Source organism: Buteo buteo, chromosome 4 (genome assembly GCF_964188355.1).
Source record: "Buteo buteo chromosome 4, bButBut1.hap1.1, whole genome shotgun sequence".
NCBI lineage: Eukaryota > Metazoa > Chordata > Aves > Accipitriformes > Accipitridae > Buteo > Buteo buteo.
Window position 1 is genome coordinate 6,763,078 of NC_134174.1, and position 15,178 is coordinate 6,778,255.

General features: G+C 36.0%; 1 protein-coding gene across 6 annotated transcripts in view; it reads right to left on the minus strand.

Annotated features, from left to right (window-relative positions):
• The window catches only part of USP6NL (USP6 N-terminal like), a 129,804-nt gene that overhangs the window by 46,803 nt on the left and 67,823 nt on the right, over positions 1-15,178 (minus strand). For all 6 annotated transcript variants that reach the window (XM_075024646.1, XM_075024648.1, XM_075024647.1 and 3 more), the window contains one exon: positions 3,938-3,977. In XM_075024646.1, the coding sequence (XP_074880747.1) occupies positions 3,938-3,977 (40 nt within the window). The remainder of the gene's footprint in view (positions 1-3,937; positions 3,978-15,178) is intronic.

Here is a 15,178-nt window from a genome sequence, read left to right on the forward strand (position 1 = left end):
TCACAGCCAAAAATCTGTATTTTGTTGGCTCCAATGATAAGAAGATTTTTAGTACGTATTTTTACAGCGTGCAAAACTGGGCTGTAAAGTAGGCGAGGTATCTCTGATTGTACTACAAAGTTAACTATTAACTGTATTTTTTTTTTTTTTTTTTTAAGGACACTATTTCAACTCTTTCATAATGCTTTGGAGCTGAGGACCAACACTGGAAAAGTTAAAGCAGAAAAATGTATGTGTGGCTCTTGCTTTCTCTTCAAAGATGAATATAAACAAATATTAAGGGTTTTTTGTAAAGGACAGCCCCTCTCCCTCCAACTTCAAATTCAGGGCTTAATAAAGACAGGAAGGATATTCTGTTTCATATGGTTAGTGATACAATCTGGTAACAATGTAAGAGTTTAATTTCAAAGCTCTGCAGGATACTGAAAACTTATTAATACTTTCATTAAGTATTCATTAAGTCAACTTGCATCTGAAATGTTGGGGAAAAATATAAAAGAAAATTATTACTTATTGTCTCAACAGAATTCTAATTTTACTTCTAGCTTTTACTCATTAGAATTTGTGCATTCTTTCTTGGCTATCAATGCAACAAAATGGGCAAAGGACTTTAATCCAGGAGCCCAAAGCCTTGCACTTGCAGAATTACAACTTGATGACTGTTTAGGTCCACCCCAACCACGATTCAGTCCATGAAGTATCCTGGAAATAAGGTGGTTTTGGTTTTTTACGTTTTTTCTATTTGAATCCAACTGACATAAGCCTTATATTTAAGTACAAGAAAGTTATGGGGAAAAGCATGCCTCTACTCTTTCAACCTTAACTTATCTAAATATTCATGTTGCAATCAACTGCCCACATTCTTGTTCAGGTTCCACGCTGTATTTGGTAATACCTCAACCACTTGCTTTTTTTTTAAAAAATTATTTAAAACACTCTTCTTAAGAGTTAGGTTATAGGGGAACTGTAGAAAAACTACTGCTTCCCAGATTTCATAGGTTTCACAACACTGTTTCTGATTCCCCTCCACACTCGCAACCCCTTTAAAAAATAACCATTTTTAACATCTCTTAAAGCAGATGTTCTCTAGGCATAGTATAGATTGCAGGAATAACATTGCTATCAAGTCAGGAAAGGTCTCTGCCCTCAACAGGTTGTTCAGATAATTGGTAAGAAAAATAAAGCCCTATCTGCTCCCACAGTCTTTTTGTTTGTATGTTTGATCTGCTTTCAAGATTTTTGGTCTTTTGAGCCAGAAGCTCACTTCAATTGTATGTTTGTTCAAGCTTTTATGTCTTCTGTGTCAATTTATCCCAGTTCTCAAGTGATGCTACTGTAGTCAAAATAGCAGTTATTTCTGTATTCAGTTGTTGAAAACTTTTAGCTGTTTTTTTCCCAGTCTGAATTATGTTCACTTTCATGTCTAACAGGTGCAACACTGAAAACATGGATAGATCTGACGCAGCTCATTGCAGAGTAGAGGGATGCTGCTGCTGCTCTTTCAGGCAAGTTCCATGTAGTTGTCACCAAAAAAAAAAAAAAAAAAAAAAAAATCCTTTTATCTGTCTTCTGAGTACATTTTACACTTTGAAGCATTTTTGCTATTGGGAATAACAGAATCCCTAACTGAAGCAGAGAAGGTTTCTTACTCTCATGTCAGTAAATAATACACTATGGAAAGCAAAAAAGGATGAAGTTAAGTTGGCAAGCATCCATCTTTTGTGCAGCACTCTACCTTCCTGTAGAGCAAGTGTGCTAGAGCTGAGGCTTAAAGCAATACTTTAGCAGAAGCCTCAGAAAAAAACAGAACTGGCTGCACTGCTCCCTGGAGAATTTATAAACAAGTAAACCAAAGACAAAAAACAAACAAACTGAAAATGACTTACAAAACATTTCATAGCACTTCAAAAACAGTCAGACACAGACTCCAGATTTCCTGAGGTCAGTTCTCTGCCTACTTTTCCCCTCTAGATGATCTTTCCTCCCCTAGTTTTATCTCAGATGGGCTGGATAATTCATCTGAAGGTTAACTAGTTCATAATGTAGGACAATGATTCAATGCATTTAAGTCACCAAATGCCCAGCAAGGTAATGAAGCTTCAAAATTACTCTGCATTCACAGTAATAATGCCGATTCTAAAAGTATTACACACATGAATACACACAAACACATAAATACACACACAGAAAACCCAGCTTAAACTTTACACTAGAATATATGTGAAGAATAGAGATTCAAAATTCACAAGGATACACAACTCTTTACGTAAGTTGCAAACGAAAAGAAAACATGACTTAGGAATGTTTTTTAAAATTTGCAAGTAAGGCAAAAGGAAAGCATAAGTAGTTCTGCCAAGTAAGTGACTTCAAAAGATATTGCACAGAAAGCTTTTAGTCTTAGCCTACATTAAGATGACACATTAATTATCCTATGAATGGTATCTTGAAAATTGTAAAGATTCAAACACTGCTGACAGAAGACAGATAAACCTCAAACCAGCAGAGGTCAGGATATCATCAGGAGTATAAACAGGAGCCTAATAGAGGAGTATTACTGTATGATTATAAAAAGGCACTAGATTTGCAATTTAACATTGACTCAATAAATACAGTTTTTATGCTGACATTTTGTCTGAGACAGCATGAATACAATATGGGACAGAGAACTGAGACACTACTTCCCCCCAATAATTCAAGGCTAACTACAAAGCCACAGTGAATCAGAGCTTCAAAACACATATACCACAATAATTGCAAGCTGTCTAGTATTTATGCTCATAGACTCACCACCCTGCTGTGTCCTTCTGATGGAAATGAAATTATATATACACTCAGTATGTTATTAAATGTAATGAAACATGGCAGAAAAATACAAGTATTTCAGGCTGCAGATGCAAAAATACACATGAACTAACACAAAACAAAAGGGACTCAGAAGTTCCTTTCTTTTACAAGAAACATTTCTTAACTAGCTCTATACTGAAGCTCAGAATAATTTATTTTCAGAAGCACTGCTGCTCTTAACACTGGGGGAGCTGAGCTGACTTAGAACAAGTCATTCCATCCCTTTTCCATACACTCTACTTATTTTTGCAGCCAAGAGGGCTAACTTTAAACTTCCAGCTTCAAATATTTTATCTCAAGTTTTCTGATGATACAGAAGATCAATATGGACAAACAAGAAGGATCTGATCTGGTCTTGGAGACAACAATGGGCCTGACAGACCAAGGGGAAATACCAATAGTAACTAGGCCCAGAAAAATAGAAATTCTGTTCCCGATTATTTTAATAAAAGCTTTCCACATTCCCAAAACATCAGTTCCCAAACTTCTCCTCTAGTACCCTCCAGCAGCAGAAAGATTTTTGAGCTAGGGCCTGCACCAGCTGCTGACAGGTCTTGCACATCCAGAATACACTTGGCTTGTCAACTCAACATTACAAGGGAGAGCATCACGTTCCAGTGGCAGCCAGGATATTTGTCACCATTTACCAAACTAGAAAAGCACGCTACACTCCTCAGGGGACGGCAATGTACACCTCAGCATCAAAGGCACCACCTCGCTTGGACAATCCATCCACCCAGCACAGCTGATGACAGCTCATGACAGAGACAATAGCTCTTGCTCTTTCAGGACAGAGACGGGTGTGATTTCTTAAGTAGCTCTATTTCCTTTACTAGGTCATATAATGGGCGAGGAAGACTCACGTCTCATTGCAACTAGTCAGTGTAAGATTGCGGGGGGCCGCAAGGTATCTGCGGGCAAGTTAACACGGCCTCAAGGACCACAGTCCTTATGGGACTTAGAACATGTTTCCTTGGGAATGCAAATCACTAAAACGCTTCATCTCCTCATTTCACAATGACTTATATTTTAGAAGTCGTAAATCTGTAAACGTTTACTGCCTAGTCAAAAAACTGGAAGACACTGGACTTACCTTTTCTATCGCTGCATCATGGACAGGAAGCTCCTCTGGACTGAAAACAAAAACAAAGTTTGTATTACTCTTGGTTAATCTTGGCACAAAATCATTTTTATATAGGTTCTTACAAGTAATCATTTACAGTAGCAATATGTAGTAACAAGTAAACAAGAACTCTGAACTTTAAAGAACTAAGACAATGACACACAGGAACCCTTGGAGATTTTTGGTGGTGTTTTTTTTTTTTTTTTTTTTTAAACACCGTGAAACTTACAATATTTTAAGTACAGAACCAGAATTATTTCTATCTTAAATCTTCTAAATCAAAGGAGTTGCGTAGCTTCAAAATGCAAGGACTTAACAGAAAGTTCATTTTTCTTTCGCAAAAGCACCCTGTGCTGTACTACTGAACTGAAACCTAAATGAATTTTTTTGTTTAGTAGACCATACTATTGCTAGCTGAAATGCCCCTATAAAAGGTTTTCCTCCATTACTACTGTGCCCTGAGTAGGCACTGAGGCACTGTAACTTTGCTTGACTTAGGAGAGTTAACTTCCATTTTCTCAAAACTCTAGAAAATTCACTGAGTAACAGGGAGGAGGTGGTAGAAAAAAAAACCACAGAAATCAGCTTTATTAATAGGTATCTAATTAATATTCAAAAATACACTGCTTTCACTTCTTAGCCTAACTCTAAAAAGGCAGGTTATTAATTGAAAGCTTGAAAAGCAGCCTTTGAACAGATACATTTTCAGACTTTATATTATTATTTATCTATATTATTATAGTTTCATTCTGAGGGCTCTAACTTCTATTTTTCTCATCAATGAAACTTGTGTTTTTCTTATCAAAAGTAACTGGACCTCTTTGATGCCAAATCAGCCTGCCTTCCTTTGCCTGCATCACCTGCAGCTTCTGAAAACATAGCAGCTCACCTGTAAATAGCAAGGCTCCCTTTTTCTGCTCTACAGATCAGATAAATAACACACCCAACAAATCTTGTTTAAAAGGCGCTAAAAAGCAGGCACTATGTGAAATCCTTTAAAAAAAAAAATTCCTATTGAGTCTTGATATTATGAAAAAAATCCTACCCACACCATTATAGCTTTCTATAGTGAGAACATGAAAACCCAGTATTTCAGGCCTGTATCAACCTGTGCAAGGGTGAAAAACACACTGGGGAAGGCTACAAAAGTAGTTGCTGCTGCAGTCCATGTAAGAACGGTCTGATGCAAAAAGCCTGAATTATATTTGATCTCATTTATTTCATTTAAAAGATGCAGTTTCAGATTCAGAAGATATATTTGAATAAAGAAATACATCTGAATTACCTCATCTAATGGAAAAGCTTGCTCCGATCAACACCTTTTCAGAGACCACACACACACACAAGTCAAAGTTTCCAGTACACAGCTTAGAAACTAATTTAAAAACCAAGAGAGTGCTCCTTTTGAACAGCATTGCAAAAAGCAAAATCCATTCATTCAGAAGCACTTTCCAAGAATCTGAAAGTTTTCTTGATGAACAACATCAAAATAAAGAAAAAAAATCTGATTAACATCTGTCTAATGCACTGGAAATAGCCTATATTCAGTGCTACCTTAGGTTGTAAATGCTATAAAATTTAGTATCGTGCACAGTCCCATATAACTAAATTAATAAACTGAAAGTAGGCCCTTTGTATGCCAAGTAACACCTAGAAATTAAGCTTATTTGAACAGAAATGAAAAAGTAAGCAAAGGAGAAGAAAAAATTCAATTTAATAATCTGCTTGGGGGGTTTTCTTGGGTGGTTTGGTTTTAAGTACAAAGATTGCTAAACCTTTCAAACGTCACTTAAAAATTTCAATTCTTCATTGACAGTTGCAGTCACTGTCTACTTCCACCAGAAGCATCAGTCTCGGAGCAAGATGAGCGCACAGCAGCCTCATTCTTTGTGGCCCTACAAGATCACACCAGCAGCTGGCTGCACACACAAGAAACTCTTTTTCCTCCATTGCTGCCAGCAGCATGGAAGTCACCAATCTGATGGCTCCACATCCCTGCAGACTCACACCGGACACAGCAACTCCTCTGCTTAACTGGTACCACTTGGCAGCTTATCTTCACATTTGCTAATCCGTCATGGAAGCTAATCACATGAAAGATTAATCAAATCTTACTTTATCACAAAGGAAGAATGAATCACATGATTTACTACGGAATTGCTCTTTGCTAATTTTGCAAGTTACCATCGGTGTGCAATCAAAAGGCATGGCTGAATCTACCGAGCAGTGAAAAGGGTCTTTTGTCCTGGGAAGCAGACACCATACCCCCTCACTAAGTTAATTTAGCAGCAAATTTATGACCACATCCCTCGTTATTTCTTTAGCTGCACAGCTATGCACTAATACCACATACCTATATATTTTTAGCACTAAAATTCCACAGGAGCACATTAAACCAGCCCCATGTTTTTATTCCCTGAGATGGTGCTAGCAGCTGAGCACCAGCAAAGCAGCACAGCAGCTGAGCGAGTTGCCCCAGGCTGCTCAGTAACTCACTGGACTGGAACGTAGGAGTTCCTGGAGATCTTCCTCTCAATTAACTAGATTGCACTAACCACGCCCATGTACTCACATACATAATATTCAAATCTACCCTGCAAGGACTGAAGGAAAGGCATAGTGGGCAAACAAACTCAAGTCCCTAAAGATACTTTAAATAAATACATTTCCATTTAGTGTATGTGGGTTTTATGCAGAAGCATCTTGTATTTTTTTTTCCTAAAAAGGATTAGGTGGGATCAGACACAAAATCAATTAATGTCTATTAAGCAGTGTAATTTTATTGTACCTTCTTTTTTTTCTTTATAATGATGAATCTTCCCCTTCCTGCCCCAGCCTAGCCAATCTAACATTGTTATACCTTCATTATTTCTTTTAATCTTAAATCTTCTCCCGTCATGCCCGGCCTATTTAAACTTGTATTTTTCAACATTTTTATCTGTGTACTTCACCAAGTAATAACATGAAGTAGTAAACAATATTAACATAATATAGCCACATCCTGCCCTAAGATGACTACTTTCCTTTAATAGCTCAAGTAATATTCATTTAGGGGATACAGAGAAAGAGAACAGGACTGATTAACCTAATTAGCTTGGAACCATACAATACTTGATATCCAAAAGAGGAGTCACCGACACAGCTTTTAACTGAACTCCTGTAAATAAGGTTCCACTTAGCAGAAACAAAATCTTAACACTCTATTGTCCTCAATAAAGAAAGAGCCAAAGTAGTTCAATTCACCCTTTTCATCAGACAGGAATCAAGAACCATTACAACTGGTAAGTGCCTTTGCCCCAGGCATAAAAACTACAGCCTTCCACCTGCAGGCTGGGCAGCCCACATTGCAATCCAACAGCAGCTCAAGGGCTCTGGGTGCCACTGCCAAGCAGCTCTGGTGTTACAGCATTAAGAGAAAGTTCTGATGATGTTGTCTACAGGTTTGGGACCTGCAAAACGCTGGGACCAAATCCTAACTCCAGTAAGGAGCAGGGTCCACATGAAGGCATGCTAAGTTTCCTACTAGAAAGCTCCTCAAAGACATTTCACTGGGAGGAAGTGCTAGACTCCAAGGTTTGACTGGAACTCAGGACCTCTACCCATGATCCTCACTGGTGGTGATCTGCAGTGCTGGCCCAAAGTCGTCTTCCTATCTTTCAATCTGGACTATTACCACCTTCTGGTGAGGATTATAAAGCCTGTAAGTTCAAAGAAACAGGATTTCATTTTGAAGAACAAGGACTTCATTGAAATTTTTATTAGATCATAAGTGATGAATGGATTTTACCTCTTTAAATCCACTATGACGGTTAACACAGGTTTTCATGAATTTTTCAAGATAACTTAAAAGAAATATTAATCTTAAATGCATAAATATCTGACACTTCAGAACATTAAACATGCAGATCTATGTTTTTTACTATTAAGCCATGTGTTGTAATTAGCCTCCTCGAGTTACAGTGGTTGTTTAAATAAACTGAAAAGTCTCAGACTTAACAAGCTTACAGTCACCTACCCACTGCTGCTGTTTAAATCAGTCTTCTTTAAACAGCACTTTGATATATTTGTTCGAAATAAACACAAGGAAAGACTTTCTCATATTAGTCACTCAGATTTATTCTTTTCCTACATTTGTATTTAAATCCCAAATATGTTCCCTGCTGGCTCAAATCACAGCATTTTACTGCTTCTAGTTTGGCTTAAATAAATTTAAGAAATGTAAAGCCTCCTCCATCAGTTGCAGCTTCAGTTGAGAATGGAAGATGTTTAGTGCAATAATCAGCAGCCTTGATATGTTGATAACCCCAGAACTGTAAATTCCAGAGGACCAATTCAATTCTTCACAGTTGCAAGTTGTATAACGCCTAACACTCAATTGTTCATTGGGAAAAAAAAAAAGTGGCAAAAATTGACCATAATAGACTAAAAATCTTTACCACAAAGCTTACTTGCCCAAAGAGCTTTTACATTTAAAATTTGTGTAAGCTCTATTTTCATTTCTCTTAACTTCTATTTCAAGACACACCACTTGCTTAAAAATTCTCTCTACTTACTGTACTCTTTCTTACCCCAGACAGAATTAGCCACTGCACCATGAAGAACTTTGGGGTCCTTTAGGCCGAAACATGTTGCAGGAATAATTGTGATATGTGCAAGTCATTATTTAATTTAAAAAAAAAAAAGTCAATTAAATTCAATATTCCTATATTACTGAACTCACTATAACATGACTATTAAAAAACTGGAATCCTCATAAAATCTGTGGTGCGGAACCTACACAAAATAGTTTCTCAAACTATTTGTCAATTATTTTCTCATGCTGTCCTCAAAGTACTACTAAGTGGAATAGCATCACCTTGTATCACTGCATGCACATTTTAATTGAAAAGTATTTTGAAATCATATTTGGTGTCACATATATTATACAATGTGGGAAACGTTTCTTGCAGAACACTTATCTTCGTGGTCTCACTGACTTAATCATGAAGAAATAGACGCTCTGCGTTCAGTTTTTCATTTGTGATGCAACATTAAGTATTTAAATCCATGAGGAAAACATACTTGCTACCACCAAGGAGAATTATTTTGAAGGAATTCTTAAAAAAAAAAAGTCATTTTGAAACTTCTATGATCAAAGAATTTATGCGAAACATCCACAAAAACATTAGCAAGGCATAAAACTCAAAAGAAAAAGTGTCATGAAATAAGTTTATGAATAGTGATCATACACACATAAGATATGAGAAGGAAGGGAAGAATTCAACTGACATATCTGAACAAGAAAGGCTTTAGTACAAATGGAATTGTTTGTGTGCTATACAATATAGAACTCAGATTGTTGAGTAACAAATTGCAGCAACATTTCAGGACTCAGATGTATTAGGAAAAAGTAAATCTTCCCAAGTATGAACAGTTTTTACGCTCTGTAATTTGTCAGAATTGAGTTGTAGGAGTCTGTAGCTTTACTAGACAAAAAAAATTAGTATCTTCACACTGGGAAACCAATTCTACAACAATAAACGCCGAACTGACTAGGTGTCCTCTTAGGTCTGCCTCCCTTTCAGTGTCCAATATATGGCACATAAAACTGTCAAAGCAATACACAATATTATGGATAATTACAACAGTGCTTTGGAACAGAATGACACCTTATGTTATATATATATATATACACACACACACACACACATACTGTTTCCAGGTAGCTTTTACTGCGTCATGTCATATAATATACATACTGATCTTTGTTCTAAAACTAGCTGAAAAGTGCTTCACAATCAACTCATAGAAGGGAAGATAAATAAAACTAATTGTGTAATTCACAGGTCGCACAGCATCATTACTTATGACAACTACTTTTATGTCTGCATTATGACACAAGATGGGCTACAAAGCAACATGTTTTCTGAAGTCAACTGAAAAAAACTCATTAACCATTATAAGTAGAAATAAAACAATATTTCTATGTCATGCCTTTCTTTAGACCTATGATTAAGTTATTCTACTCTTTATAGCAAAAATCTAAAGCACAACTTAGTGTTGAATCCAGATCCTTTAGTCCAAACAAGTTAATTTTCAGAAGAACTATGATTATGAATGATTGCTTTAGTCTTCCAACCTTTGAATGGAAATTCATAGCAATAGTGTATTATTGGTTTTGAAAAATGACATGGAACAGATTTCTGAAAACTTAGGAGAAAGTAAGAAAGCTGGTTTTCAAACTAAATGATGGATTTTTCCCCACAGAAAATACTATGGATTACTTCCTTCTTTCCATTACACATTTTACTTATATAACTCAAAATTTTGATTGTGTTTGTCTATCAAAATAATTGCAGCTCTGCTACTGCAATCATCCATTTTTAATTTCCACCAAATAACCTCTGCACAGTATGGGGGTGGTGACTACAGCAGATTAAGAAACAGCTTTCAGAAGTTTTGTTAAAATTCATAAGCAAGCCAAAGCATTTAATTAACATACGGGATAAGCCAACGTGATATTCCACAATATAATTACCAGGAAATATGCTGCAAGAAAGAATTTAATGCTGGCAAAAGACTGGATCACATGTGATTTTGTGACTAGGTTTTAGCTACAATTTTTGTTTGTGTATTCTGTGGATGTTGCTGCCAATATGCACGCCACAGTGCCATGAACACGTACCTCCTGTCCAGAAAGTCTCAAGTAATGCACAGTCTCAGAGAAAAGAAAAAAAGATAAAATAAAATCAAAGGATTTATCAAATTCAATTAAATCTCAAAAGTGGTGACTTTTGAGTAAAATACTTTCCTGATTAGCAGAAGATAACTTCACTATAAAGTTTTTATTGCCAATATAAAAAATGGTCAAGAAATTCACAGCAAAAAAGATACCTGTATTTTCACTGCCACATGCCAGTGTGGCATTGTGTCTTTAGTAAAAGACATGTTCTATATGCAAACTTTAAGGTTTTCCCAGCTTGGAATCAGAAAACCTTTGAGAAAAATCTATAATCTGCTTAATTGAGCACAGTAGCATGTCTAGTGATTTCTGATGTCACTTTAGTTGAACATAAACAAACCCTGAGGTTAAAAACATCTTCTCAGAATCACATTCCAAGTGTTTTTAAAAAAGATAAAAAGTAGTCTAAGCTACCTTAAAACTCTCAAGAGGCTAAAAGACAAATGAAAAAGAATGAATCACTTTGCTTCTGATTTATATTTGATATATAAATGTCTAAAACATCTAGGTTTTTTTCCTTAAGCACATATACACATTGCTTTTAAGTACTGCTTGAAGGTTAGTTACTGTACAGATCACTTACAGTATATATTAATAGCGATCCAGGACTTGCATGTTGGCAGCTTCATCTGAATTAAAATTCATGTGCTATGCAGAGCACATTCCAACATAAATTAACTAAGATGGTAGTGTTCCAGCAATATATGCTTGTTCGCTGCTGAAGCTCAATGCTTTATGTACCTACACTTGCTGCTTTTATGAAATAATCTTCTGCAGTCTAAAATTCCATTTTGATGGGTTTTTCACTTGGGTCAAGAGTAGCAGCAGCTTTGCACTTCTAAAAACTGTTACCCCCAGACCTCTTTTAGCACCCTTAATAATCAGTGCCAGTGAAGCAGACTCTGGCCATTCCCTATATTCAGTTACTTTAATCTTCTACAAATGCTAAATACAGTAGGAAATATATGTGGTAATAATGATAATGTTAAATCCTTACATTTTAGAGCTTAAGCAGTAACTCAAAACCAATGTGTATCACTAAGTATGTTGTATAAATTAAATCATACATTACCATATTCAATCATTTTTTCAGTTCTGCTACCTAATAGCTCTTTTCATAAAAGGAAGTAGTTCATGAATTCCTAGTACACCGTGGGTGATCTTTTACTCAAATCAAGTAGCAGCAGCTGTTAACAGAAAACACACTATTTGTCCTTAGTTGGCAAAATTATCCTGCAGTTTACTTTTGTGTTTGCAATCAAATCTGCGGGACTGCATTCACCTCATTTCTTTCTGTATCTGCAGAGGATTGTTGAAGTGACAGCCTGGACTAACTCAGCTGAAAGAATGGATTTAAAATTCAAATTTCAACTCTAGTCCTAAGAATAAGCTAAAGAAATGGGTACAACCGTGACACAGTTTTACGAAAAAAAACCCATACCATTCTGAATGATAGCAAATAATAACAGAACATTCCTTCCTTCCATAGGAAGAACCTGCATGAAGGGAGAGTGGCAGAAGAACCATACACTAGATCATCATGGCAACACAAGGGGGAAAAATAAAATAAAATTTAAAAAATTTAAAAAAAAAAATCAAAACCCCTTTCAAATGGTTCTTAAAAAAAATCAAAAACACAAAAAAAACCCCAACCAACTTTCACTAAAATGAACAAAACTGAATTCAAGAGACCTTCTTAAATGCTTTTGTAAAGGAACTGAAATTAGCAGTCAAAATTACAGAAAAATTTATTGGTAATTTCTAGACACATGGATATTAAAAAAAAACCATTGCAACCGTGAGAGCACAGCACATGGGCAAAGCTGCTTATTTTCCAGTGGAAGCCAAAATTAACCAGACAACAAAAACATGGCTGAGAAAGATACACCTGAAATCCTACTACTTTTGTGGCTATAAATATGAATCCAGGAGGTAGGTTCTTCAGCTGTTATTCAAATAACAGGTGGTTGACTGCTTCTCTTCAAACAGGTCCAAAATAGGTGACTTCAAGCCTTGCATAAAATGAGTTGATTCTGGGTTCAAATAGCCTCCTTAGCTTTACAAGGTTCTAAAGCAAGCATATTTCAGACAATGACCTAGCCAAAAGCAGAAGTAAGGCAATTCCTCCATCTCCTGGTGAAGTTCTACCACCAAGAACACAAGTGGTGTGCAAATACTGGAAGATCCTGTCTGATTGTGAAGCTCACAGGTGATCATCTGGGAGAGAAAGTCTGGTTCCTCTCCCTTCTGCTAGGTCTGGTTCAGGCAATCTTCATGGAACAGCTTTTGAATAAATGACCACTTTTGCCATCAGGCTGGCAAAAAAGACTTGTTTAAATAGCAAGTGTGAAGAAAAGTGAACAGCAAAAGCATTGAAGCGTGTCTCATAGCAACAAAAACACATTTTAAAGCAACATTTCTGACCACATGCTATTATAAAATAAGACTGATTTAAGGAAGCACTGCAAGTTCAAACGCATCAACGTAAAGAAAAGGACCACAATGCAACTATCATCATAATTGGAGACGAATGCAGAGATCAAAGTTCATCGTCCATCATGGAAGCAGAGCTGTAAACTAAAACAGTCAGAATGGATAACGACTAAGTAAAATTTACAGGAAGTCCAAAGTACTCTTCCACTGTCAGTGATGTTTAAATAAAATTGCCTATTTATCTTGGTCTCTGAAAGATCTGTCTCTGAAACTTAGCCCCATGACTTCACAACTGCATAGTAATCAGATTCATTTCAATTTATCAGGAGTTCCATAACTGATAAATAGTAAAATCTGTAAAACCTCTTCATTAATGTTTATTATGTATCCATCGCTGCTGTGTTTTCAAAGCAGGCTTTGTCATACAGAAATGCAATTAAAATATTCTTTTAGAAGTAGTTCCCTGAGAAAGTATGCAAAGAAAACAAAAAATTTCATCTAATGCTAGGAACATGGCCTTAAAAAAAAAATGTATTCTGAATCTCAATTACTAACCCAAGAAAACTTCCATTTCTCTCCTCAAATAAAAATTATATTCTCTGTACATTAGGGCAAAAGGAAAGAACATTAAATAGAGCTGAAATTTGTGGTGTTTGTTTATTTATTTTTTTTTAAAGCAGTTCCTCACTACATTGATTAGCAATAAGTATTTCAGAGCAAAATCTGTCCAGGGAAGTGTATCACATATTAGAAGGCAGAATCCATTGCACACAATGCAAGACTACAATGGAGTTTTCATAATAAATCTTTATAATGTCACATGACAAATTCTACTCAAAGTGAGGCATATTCATATATTTAATAAGAAAGAGAATTAAGAGAAACACAACTTTTCTCTAACATCTGAGATGTGAATTTTTTTTTAAATAAAGATCTGTCTTTGGCAGCTGAAAGAGGCTGAACTTAGCACACTTTTTTCCCCAAGGAAGGGAAGAGTTAAGCCACGTTCCTGACAAGTAGGTCTGACCCTGTCTCACAAAGCTGAGAAGAAAAGAGAGGAAAATGACAGCAAGTCCCTACTGAGTGACCACGATATATCAAATGCAGTAAGATTTACATTTATAATTGAACTGTTAAGAATAAACATTTCATTAACGTGTTTGGCAATACTTACTGTGCCTAAAAAATTAAGAATAGTGTCTGTGTGTCACTATGAACAATAACTTTGCAACTCTCTTAGTAACCTTAGAGCTCCTTCCTTAAGCTTTGATGTGCAGCCTTTTCTACTAAAAATCTGAAATGGAAATTATATAAAAATTCCTATTTTTTTAATATTACTTTGATTATTACCAAATTACAGCCACCATGCTTCTTTCTCTACTTTCTATTACCCAAAACTTTTGGCTTCTCAGCATAACTGCTTTTGCTGCCAAGAACACTCAGAGACCAGTCCTTACACCTCTTATCTGGAGAGACTTCACCTGTGTACCTACTCAAATCAGCAGGGTTAGTTGTGTAAGAAGTACTGTTCCTGGACACGTGGTTCCACAGGCACATTGTAGAAAGTATTAAGGAATGCACAAAGAATATTTCAGAGACAAGGACTATTGTCCAGCAATGCTATGTATAAATTACCAAGAAACAGAATGAGAGAGAGGATAACGAGTTGTTCATTATATTGCTCCTTATTAAAAAGTTAGGGGCAAAATAACAACATGGGGCGGGGGGGGGGCGGAATTCAATAGCTTCATTTGGAGACATTTAATGGAGTATCTCACAATTCCTGATTCAGCTTTCCATTCTTTGGTCCCCTAGCTCAGTTTTGCAGCATGCTGCAGAAATGCATTACAGAGCTAATAAAAATGCAATACATTTTTGTAAAGAATAAAGTTTGATGGAGAAGAGCAGGTAGGCTTCTATCTTAGCAAAAAAACAAAAATCAAAAAAACCCAACCAACTCTGCTATTTGAAAAGTGCCTCTGGCAACGAAATAATCTGCAGCATTAGCAAACTTTTCTAAAGGCATGTTCACTGCTTTAATAGACTCATGGGATAAA